This window comes from Antedon bifida, chromosome 8 (assembly GCF_963402885.1).
Source record: "Antedon bifida chromosome 8, ecAntBifi1.1, whole genome shotgun sequence".
NCBI lineage: Eukaryota > Metazoa > Echinodermata > Crinoidea > Comatulida > Antedonidae > Antedon > Antedon bifida.
The window spans coordinates 3,004,771-3,017,096 of record NC_136233.1 but is presented as its reverse complement, the minus strand read 5'-3'; the positions used below and the strand labels follow the sequence as shown (position 1 = coordinate 3,017,096).

The following is a 12,326-nucleotide window of genomic DNA, read 5'->3' as shown; positions in this document are numbered from 1 at the left end:
TAACATTTCTTATAATATCATAAAGCTCTGTCTACACTATCAAACTTTTTGTGACAAAAAATGCGATGTGCCCATTTATGGACATGATGATGTCATATCAGTACCATATTTGGGGATATCACTACAATATTTGGGGATATCATTACCATATTTGGGGATATCACTACCATATTTAGGCACAGAAGGAAAACGGAGCCAAAATGGACTACTCAATGTAATGGAACAATAAGGCCTATGTCAAATACTAAAATATTTGATGAATTAAAAATCTTTTTTTCTGAGAGTGGGCTGTCAGAGAGCAATTTATTTCCGTATAAATTGCCCATTTGTTCAATCAAAGGATATATTTTTCAATCAGAATACAAGAAAATAATTTTGTTTAATGTAAGCAATTGAAACAAATTTAAACGATAGACCACAATAAAAATGCGAATCATACTTTTAGGAATCTACGATAATAATTTACTGAAAGAACAAGCGTTTGCCGACGTTGAAATCACAAAATGCATAGCGGTGTGGTATTATTAAAACGAAATTCCAAATTTGACGAAACGCAACGACATTCACGTAACGCAACAACATTTACGCAACGCAACGACATTTGCGCAACACAACGACATTGACGTAACGCAACGACATTTGCGCAACGCAACGACATTGACGTAACATGCAACGACATTGACGTAACGCAACTACATTGACGTAACGAATAGACATTAACGTAACGCACGACATTTGCGCAACGCACGACATTGAAGTAACGCAACGGCATTGTCGTAGCGCAACGACATTTACGCAACGCAACGACATTGACGTAACGCAACGACAATGACGTAACGCAACGACATTGGACGTAACGCAACGACATTGGACGCAACGCAAAGACATTGACGCAACTCAAGCGAGTTGGAATCACAAGAGACATTCGGTCCGCCGTGGGCCTTCAGAATACTACGACGGCAATAACCTATCATACTTATACTATGACGCAATCGTACTACCTTGAGTTATATTGTGGTGGTTCATATGCAATCAAAACGAGACCCCCTCTCTCTCCCCTCTCCTTCTAAACTGTGGTGCATTCCCTTCTACTGAAAAGAGGTTTCGAAAATAGCCCTATTACCCTTACTCGTGAGCACCTCGTGATACCTAATCTGAACGGCAAACAACATTTCCAAGCACGTAACATTGATATCAATTGAACACGCGCACGAATCGGCAATTAAACACGCGCACGATTCGGCAATTAAACACGCGCACGAATCGGAAATTTAACGACTACTGGTATGGGAAATTGACTTTGGTAACGGGCAATAAATAAATAATTAAGACATTTACAATAACGGTAAAACGACTAGAAGTTTGCTTTCTGCGTGTATTCACTGAAAATCGATGCAATAAAAGCCTAGTAATGTCCAAAACCGGGATGGATAGACCTATTCAAATCTTTTATAGAACTACAGAAGATAAAACTACATTGCTGTCTTTATCTGAGCGCACGTTCTGTAAATCCTAAATCTATTAACTTTAATAGAAATTGAATTTACTGCGCTAAATACATTTCAATCTTCTGAAGTCTACATTCTAGAGAAAGCATTTTTAACTAAACACGGATGTAAAGTTTAATTAAATGAGATTCGTCATTGTGTATCTTGTCCACAAAAACCGATAGCTTCTTTTAGAGAAAAAAATCTTTTCGTCAGCATGCTTTCGGTTTTCAGAAATTTAATCGCCCGGAGCTTTATTGTCATGATCATTAAATAATATTGAACGTCTTTTAACTTTAATTTTCATCAAGATGTTTATTCCGATCCATTTTGATCATCTATTAACTTCATTTGTTTTAAATACAAATGATTTATAAGAGCCTATCATCTCAGTTCATGCGATAGTAATCCGTCACCGTCGACGATGATGCTAGTTCACATGAGCAAAGCAGTTCAGACGATTACAATCGGTCATCATCGATGATTATGCCAGTTCACACGATCAAACTACATTCATACAATATTGTAATCAGACTTCATTCATACAATATTAATCGGTCATCGTCGGCGATGATGCCAGTTCACACGATCAAAGCAGTTCAGACGATTACAATCGGTCATCATCGATGATAATGCCAGTTCACACGATCAAACTACATTTATATAATATTGTAATTATACTTCATTCATACAATATTAATCGGTCATCGTCGGGGATGATGCCAGTTCACACGATCAAAGCAGTTCAGACGATTACAATCGGTCATCATCGATGATAATGCCAGTTTACACAATCAAACTACGTTTATATAATATTGTAATTATACTTCATTCATACAATATTAATCGGTCATCATCGGGGATGATGCCAGTTCACACGATCAAAGCAGTTCAGACGATTACAATCGGTTATCATCGATGATAATGCCAGTTCACACGATCAAACTATATTCATACAATATTGTAATCAGACTTCATTCATACAATTGTAATCGGTCATCGTCGATGATTATGCCAGTTCACAAGATCAAAGCAGTTTAGACGATTACAATCGGTCATCATCGATGATAATGCCAGTTCACACGATCAAACTACATTCACACAATATTGTAATCAGACCTCATTCATACAATATTACAATCGGCCATCATCGATTATTAATAATTATGCCAGTTCACACTATCAAACTTCGTCGTTCACACAATTTTATCAGTCGTCATTCATCGATATGCCCATTCACATAATTAAGTTAAGTTCATAATATCCACTCACCGCCATTTTATTTACGTTGCCAGCGTGCTAAAAAAAGATTCCGTTACAATAACGGAGGCGATTATTCGTTTTAGAATAGTGGGCCGGGCGTTTGCAGTAGTGAATCAATCAATTCTTACGTCACACCTTATGGATATGGATAATGAATATTTATGTTTATTTTGTGACGTTTCATGAGGGGTCCCCAACTTATGTACGAAAAGAAATATAGCGGTACGGTTAAAAAAGAATAACATCATGCACCACAGTTCGCAGCAAAGCACAGTTAACACGTCTAGATTTGCGGCGTTAAGAAATATCTCACGCAATTATAGACGCATAATTCGCTTAGTAGAAGACAAACGAGAAATTGAATATCACAATGTATAAATTCAGATATAGTGATATTAAATTCAACATTATTCAGTCACCTACTTCGCACAACGTGTTTGGAAAATTACTGTATTGGGGATTTGGAGGGGAGGGGGATGACAGCCAAGATAGAAAAAATACGCTAGGCCTAGCTAGCATGCTCAGTATATTCTTAGCCTAAAAGGTGGTCTGGTAGATGGCCTCTCCAGGACCATGTCATGCCTCTACAACTAGGCCGAGGCCTAGCTATCGCCACCAACCATTTTAAAATACTTTTTGTGTATTTATATAGACCTACACTTACTTTGTTTATTAAAATATTGTTTTCAGTCATTGAGATCTGCATTTTTACGCTAATTCCCAGACATTTTCGTTCTGTCGACGTGACACGTACATGCGACGTAAAAAGACGTTGATTATTTTTAGATTTTCAAAAAGGGGCGGAGCTATGACAATGAACAAGATGAATGTTGGGTAATATAAATGATGACGTTAAGATTTACGTTTTCCGGCGGCAAAAACATTTGTTTCTCTTTCTCGGCCTAAAAATGAACTCAATTTATTCGCCAGATAAAATAGAATGTTTTTGCTAACCAGAAAATGCAAGTGATAAGATGTAAAAATACACCGAAAAATTGAAGACAATTTTTATACTTTTTTGATCGGAATTAATGACCAAAATGTACTCCGCAGCACAGTATTAAAAGAAGGTCATGAATATAGCCATCTCATGGGAAGAAGAAAATCTAAAATAAAGTATCCGACTCCCAATGGACTCTACACATGATAGGAGCCCGCTCCCCGACTGAGTTAAGAGTGAAAAAATTGGTTAAAACGATAATTCCACGGCTTTCACTTTTCTAAAAAATATTGTTTTTTCTCACAAATTTTCTCATCAATATACACCGTATTGGAAAACAACAACACACACGAAGTCTTAGTGTAATGAATTCATTTTTCATGTATTTTATGTCTGTACCACACCTTTTTTTCCTAAATTGTGCGTTGCAAGGACGTAAAGCGCAACGCAAGTAATCTGACCAATCACAATCGATTATAAAGCTTGGTTCTCACTAGTGACGCAACGTAACGCAACCTACGCAACGTAACAAAATGCCCTTCCAATAATTGTGTTTGCCCCCGCCAGCGTGAAATCAAACCTGCGATGTTTGCAGCATTGTTGCGTCGTCGGTTCCCACATGTGATTACGCAATACAGCACTTTGCGTCGATGCGTTACGTTGCGTTTGCGTTCTAGTGGGAACCACACTTAACCGTTTCCTGCAATCGATCAACTCGCTTACGTCCTTTGCGTTGCGTGGGAACCGAGCCTAAAAGCAAAATTTGAAAAAAAAGAAACATTGTAGTACCAGATATGGCTGGAATACTAGTCATCGAAAGCACTTTATGGTCGACGAGGACGCTACCATGCTTGATGATTTACATATTGTGGGTTCTAGTCCCACATTATCCACGCGTTGTTCTATCTCGAATATGCAACAGTAATTCGCTCAAGGTTATGTAATTTACAATGACTATAAATTACCTTATTTAAATTCAAAATATGAATTGATAAAAAAAAACAAAATAAATATTGACACAACAAAGCATAAGAGATCACAATGCGCAGTTTCTTTATATTCATAATCGATTATTACCATTAATATGGTCTCTATTATTCCCAAATATGCAATTCGTATCATGAACTCTGTGTTTGTACTTCACATATAATACGTACTTATTTCAAAATTCATTTCACGCTTCGCAGATACGCTCTTTAAAACGCTTCTTCTGAAATTGTTTTGCTTTAACTATACACTTTTACGTTAATCCCGATATCTGGGTCGTTATCAGAGATTCGAACACCTGTAGCCGACGTTGTTCAATTGTAGCGCGTACAAACGTCTAAACGCGCGCGTATAGAATGTAATACAGACTTGTACGCGCGCGTCTAACCTTTTATACACGCGCGTACAAAAGCTGTATTATTATTATCATATTTGACGCGCACGTTACGAAACTAAAGCTCTGTCTACACTATCAAACTAATTTGACCAAAAAAAAGTGTGATGTGTCCAAATATGGTAGTGATAAGACATCATCATGTCCATATAATGGGCACATAACATTTTGTTGTCACATAAAGTTTGATAGTGTAGACATAGCTTAATACTAGATTCACATTGTGTAGTATCCAATTCAGACAATGCATTTGAAAACAAAAGAACACAGAAAAAATGTTATCGTCCATGAGTTGTATTAAAACGACCTTTACAACTTGTTTGCTTTAATATTTAAAAAAACAAAACAAATATTCTAAGTGAAAAGTAATATACACAGAAAGAATTTAAAATGAATATTAGACTATCTACACTTAACGCTAATCGTTTTTTTAAAGGAAAATTAAAACAGTTATGTATACAGCTCCCCAAAACCGATATCTTTGCTCTATTATTATAATTAGTTTCTTTCTTATAATAGACAACAAAACACATAATAAACGTGGGTTACAATTACTAGTTAATTGTTTTGGAGCAATAAAATACATTTCAATTTACTTTTCAATTTTTTAATAAGGCTTATTGTAAAATCAATAGCTCTATTTTTTTGTAGTTGCCCATTTCATTGTATAGGCGAAAACCATTTTTGTTTACATGATAATAACAGTCTAATGTCCGTTTTCAATGCTACCCCGCCACCAACAAAAGAAATCAAACTTGTTGAGCCTTTAATTATTGTAGTAACTATTACGAAATTCTTCTACACCTCATACAACAAACTTCCCTCATAAATCATAACCCCAACCCTCACCCCAACATCACAATATCTTCAAAATTAATTATTCATATAATGAATATAAAAACACTCATAATATTTGCGATATAAAACTTCACGATTTAAAAATAAAATTAATAGAAACAAACAAGAAATATGTTGCTACAATATTACGAATTAAACGTGTATATATAACGCGTTTAACGCAAACAACGTGTTTAACGCAAACAACGCGTTTAACGCAAACAACTCGTTTAACGCAAACAACGTGTTTAACGCAAACAACGCGTTTATCGCAAAAAAAAAGACGTTTAACGCAAACAACGCGTTTAACGCATTATGCGAAAAATAAAATAATTATGAAAGACATTTAACACTTAACTTTCTTTAAAATGGAAAATGAGATATTTGACACCAGGTTTTAAAAAAATGCTTAGCTGACTTTAAAATATTTGAAGTTGTGTTTCTCACATGTACAATCCTTATTTCAAATTGAGTTGACAATATTTTAGGAAGCTCAGTCGGGTACAAGTAATTACATAGGAAAAATGTAATAATATATTTTTGTATTAATTTAACATTATTTATACATAATTAATATATAGATATTTATATATATATAGGAACATTTTACAAACTTAATAAAAGTTACTACATAAATAATGTTTTTCAGATTGAGTGTGTTGTATTTAAAGTAGTAAACAAAGGGACTTAAATAACATTATATTATCATTTTTAAAAAATAATATTATAAGTAAATAATGTATTCTTATAAAAAAGTCCAGGTTCTGGGGACAAATCACAGTACGTGGTATAATACAGTAGTGTATGCATTATGTACAGTAACATATTGTTGTATGTGAAAATGACATCGGTCTATTTGTCGTTTACTGTGTGTATATATGTCAAGCATTTACACATACTGTCCACTATGTACTGCACATTTAATTCAAAGTAATTGTAAACAGTGTTAACATAGACAATAATGATACACTATGCATATACAGTATAAGAACTGACTATGCTTATATAACAGACATGTTAGAATGTTTATTATATATCTGTATGTATATGTTAACATAGACAGTAGCTATACACATGTACATACATGTGCATGTTAAAATCATTCTACTGCAGTTCCTCCATTAAACTGTTTAAGCCTTTGTTGGGTAATCACACATTTCCAGTGACTGTCTCATAAACCTCTATGAAACAAGCTACGTTACTGCAGTAAAAAGATGTACAGTAGTTACTGCAGTAACATAATTTTAACATGATTTAACACATATACAGTATAGGAACTATGTTTACAGCGTAAACGTTTTAAAGTCCATCATCAGAGTAAGCTTTTTTGTTTTCAAATGGAAGATCATAATGTTGAAATGACAAGAGTGACAAATTATCGTAACAGTAGTAGTAGCAGCAGAATATCGGGGTCACCCTTTGGCATATATCTAAACCACACACGTACTTCAAATCTTACAACCAACTCAGACGGTGTCCAATTAGTTGTTTTTATTTTATATCAAATTTTTTTTTTAAATGTTTACATTTTTAAAAAGGTCAAATAATGTCCATTTTTAACTTATTTCTGTTTTTCACATATTTTTCTTACTAATAATTTATTTAGGCCTATCTGTTTCTCGTTTTTTTCATTATTAATTAAAACAAATCATGAAGATAAAACTGAATTGAATTAGATTAATTTTGTTTATTTTTTTTGGTGTTTTTTTTAACCTTTCACTAAATGAAAAAATTTTTTTTACTCAATTCATATATAAAAATTAAAGTTTTACTCAATTCAAAAAGTGGAATCCAAATGAAAATGAATTATTACAAATATAATGACATTGTCCAGAATGATATATATATATATAACAATCAGAAGTTATTTTCAAATTTAATTTATTACGTCATGGTTCTACCACTTTTATAATTTTTAAATAATAATAATAACGCAAATAAATAAAAATTATGATTTGCACAATTGTGACCTTTTTTATTTAATAATAAATAACTTCAATGATTTACTAGCGGACCCATGCCATAATTATTCTACTGCAGTTGCTACAGTAAACTAATTTATTAAGTTTATTTCATTTCCATAATTTATTTTATCACCTTTTTCATTTTCACATTATTTTTTAATTCTGCATAATTGCTTAGAATTTACATTTTTCTGTTATTGATAAATTTAATAAAATGTAAAATTATGGAAACAATTGTGTTTTTAAGTCCAAAATATTCTTATTTCTGTAATAATCAAATTGAAGTAAATTTGGAATAATAAGCAGAATATGATGCTAATAAAATGAAATAATAATGAATTTTATAGACTCTATGTGTTGTTGTCAATGTCATTAAGTGTAAACAAAGTGACATGATCACATTATACACTTGGGTTTAGATACAGATCATTGTGTGAACATGTGTTAAGGCTTACAGGCAATTATAAGGCATAATCAATTTTTTTTTAAATAAAAAAACTTCCCAAAAATAACTTGTTTTGTTTTGGGCACCAAGGGATTATGTCATCAATATATTATTATTCTACTGCAGATACTGCAGTAATATTCACTTTCATATCTTAACCTGTTGATACAATTATTTAGCAAGCCTGATTCTGGTAATCATACACACTTTTTTTTACAGTCTCTGTCTTGTAAACATTTAAACTGAAACAAACTACAATCATACTAATAGTACATTGCATTTACTGCAGCACCTGCAGTACCTGCAGTACAAAATGACATGATTACTTAGTCCTGAATATTGAAGATACCTGATTTCTAGCAGAAAAAAGCGATGTTTTTAAAAGAATTTCTGGTTATTAATGATATTCATAATGATCTACATTATAACTTCATGATTTGATAAATTGTCAAGAATATGAGATGAATTGGAATGGCGAGAATAATTCTAAACTAAAAAATTATTAAAAAACTAATGAAAAAATAGCATAGAAAAGGGAATTAGAAAAACAAAATTGGTTAAATTAAAAATTGGATTTGCACTTATTTAATTATTTACAGATCATAGTGTTCCTTTGTAAGAAAATTCATCTCTATTAAAAAACTTGGCATTGTGCACCGGCGTCGTCCAATCAGTTTCTTGAGTTGAACTTGGTAACTGTCGTATCGACGACGCGTCCGCATTACATGAATGTCCAGAAATAAAGTCCGACGAGTTGTTCAGATTGAGACATAAATGATTTGTGTTTGTAGAACCGAGTAAGTAATTATCTGGATCAGAAACTTGTGATTGCACTAACGACTGGGAATTCCCTGAATTGAAAGGTTGGGAATTTCCCACAAACATTGAACTCCTCTGTTCTGCGTCTGAGTTCGCATCGAGTAAACGTTTAGTTTCACTACTAGGATACGAGTCCTTTTTTAAGTCACTGTTCTCTGCTGCTTTTGCATTTGTCTGTTGATAGCTATTTTTATCCTCTTCATTACAGAACGCCTGCTCTAATGAATAGTAAATGGCCATAAAAACTACCAAGAAACCTCCTAACAGCAATATCTAAAGAAAAAAAAGAAAGCAATTGAAAAGATTCTTTTGATGGATATTATGCTTTTTAATCTTGGGAAATATTTCAAAATATACTTATACATTCAATGGAAATCTTGGTTGTGTTGGCGGGTAAATTTTGTTTAGGAACTTTCTCGTGTTTAATACTTTATCTATTTTCACCAATATTTCTTGATAATGTATATAGTATCTGTAATTGTTTTTGGAATATCGTACCCATTTGGGTACCCCTCATATCCCTCATTCCCATTTGGGTACCCGTCATATCCCTCATACCCATTTGGGTATACTTCATACCCCTTTGGTATCCCTCATACCCCTTTGGGTACCTCTCATATCCCTTTGGGTACTCCTCACACCCCTTTGGGTACACCTCATATCCCTTTTGGTACCCCTTATACCCCTTTGGTACCCCTCATACCACTTTGGGTACTCCCCCGCCCCTCATACCACTTTGGGTACTCCGACGCCCCCCATACCCCTTTTGGGTACCCCACCCCTTTGGCACCCCTCATACCCCTTTGGTACCCCTCATATCCCTTCGGGTATCCCTCATACCCCTTTGGCACCCCTCATACCCCTTTGGTACCCCTCATATCCCTTCGGGTATCCCTCATACCCCTTTGAGTATCACTCATATCCCTTTGAGTATCACTCATATCCCTGTGGGTGCCCCTCATACCTCTTTGGGTACCTCCATATTCCTTTGAATACCTCTCATACCCCTTTGGTACCCCTCATACCCATTTGGGTATACCTCATACCCCTTTGGTACCTCTTATACCAATTTGGGTACCTCCCATACCCCCTTTGGTACCCCTCATACCCATTTGGGTATACCTCATACCCCTTTGGTACCCCTTATACCAATTTGGGTACCTCCCATACCCCCATTGGGTACCTCCCATACCCCCTTTGGTACCCCTCATACCCATTTGGGTATACCTCATACCCCTTTGGTACCCCTTATACCAATTTGGGTACCTCCCATACCCCCATTGGGTACCCCTCACTTATACCTCTATATTATGTATTCAATTCAAGGGGTTAATACTTGCTTTAAAAAGAGCACAATTAAAGTTTACATTATCAATGCATAGGTACTGTCTTTAATGGAATATTTGTAATGGTTTTTTTTCTTTCCAATTTTTCAAAGTACACTAATATATGTATACATATGCTAATGGTTACATTTATTCCATAGTATCACAAAAATAAATAAAATATTTGAATAATTTTCACAAAAATTGGAATATTTTTACATTAATATTTGATGAATATTTATAATAATTGAGATGTATCTATACCTGACACAATATATTTAAAAACGTAAATCAATTTTTGGTAAGTCTGTATGATATTGATTTTTAAATGAGTAAAAAAAAGAGAGATACCACACATAAAAGAAAAAACACAATAGCAAATATTATTTAATACTAACAGAAAAATAAAATAAATCATCCACTTTGTTGTCAATAAAAATGGTATTAAAGCAATTGTATAAATGGAAAATTCAGAAATTAATTCAGTTTTATTACAAATTACGGCTATCTAATAAAGAAAGAGGTTCAAGAAGACAAAATTAACAACCGCTTTCCAACAATACTTTAATAAGTAAAATACTATGATATTGGAGAGAAATGTTTGTAGTTCATAAGATAACCTACTTTACATATTAAAAAAAAATGTTCTATTAAACAAATAAATAACAGTAGCACCCATTTTTTGGACAACCATATCCAGGGGACACTTTCCTAAACAAGAATGAGGGGCACTGAATGTTTTAACACCTATTCAGTGGACAAACTCTACTGTATGCAAATTATATTTAAATTATAATTATGCAAATTATAGTTTAAAATATAATTGTTTTATTATTTTCATATACTTTTTTAAAATTAGTTTATATCAGCTGCTGCTTTTAAGGATTTTTTCGAGATCTTTTCCAATTTTCGTAAGTCTTTGATTGACACAAGAAGTGTTTAAGGTGATGCCGTGAATAATGTTGCTGAATTACTTTTTTGCAAAACGTTTCGCGTGTTTTAAAAATGTACAACATATTTTTTTAATTTGCTTTTTTTTTATTATCGACATTATATACTTTTCTTAAGGGTGCAAATGAGCTAGGCTCAGCATATTACAGATCTTAAAATAGACATCCAATGTTTGTTTTCTTGTGAGTGAAAAATTAAAACCAATTGAGTTGGATTGAAGTGAAGTGAAATTGAAGATCGTCGAATATTAAACAATAAGTATATACAGTATTTCTTTTCATATAAAAGTACATCTCTGAAAACCAAATTCAAATTCACACTGAAATTCAAATTCTCTTTGAAGTGTTTGCAAGTACTGTGTAGTTAGCTTAATTATAATTTCCTTTGACTGCTCTGTTAGACCGTAGGCAGATTGTGACGTATTTAAATAGTGTTCTGTGTTGTTATTTATTGAATAAATACATATACCTTTTTTTCCCCTTAAATCATACTGTAGATCATTGATGTGTATACTACCAGTTTCTTTGTACAGTACTGCTTACAGTACAGTACAAAACTGTTACTTTAGATGAAAAGAATTGGGGTCCTCCTATTGAATGCTACGGCAAGGAAAAAGTGTTCACATTTGTGCGTAATTCACTGGTTTATCGTAAAGATCATTAACATAAAACCAGCTGAAAACATTTTTCTATTATCACTGATTATAGTTTAAATGTACCGTTCAAAACATTTCAATTTTCCTCAAATCATGGATCATTGTCGCATATAACAGAAGAACTGCTGGTATATAGATGGAACGAATAGGAGGGCTCCCTCTCTTAAATGTTACGGCAAGAAAAGAGTGTTAGACAAGTATGTTCGCACTTGTGCGCAATTAACTTATTGCATTTTTTCTATTTTAAGTACCAATCAAA

The 12,326-nt window shown here is 33.4% G+C and overlaps 1 protein-coding gene across 1 annotated transcript in view; it reads right to left on the bottom strand.

The window, feature by feature from the left end:
* Positions 1–5,345: 5,345 nt before the first annotated feature.
* Positions 5,346–12,326, bottom strand: part of LOC144850951 (proprotein convertase subtilisin/kexin type 7-like) — a 59,838-nt gene continuing 52,857 nt past the window's right edge. The window contains exon 16 of the mRNA XM_078708474.1: positions 5,346–9,409. Within this exon, the coding sequence (XP_078564600.1) occupies positions 8,918–9,409 (492 nt within the window). The 3' untranslated portion in view covers positions 5,346–8,917. The remainder of the gene's footprint in view (positions 9,410–12,326) is intronic.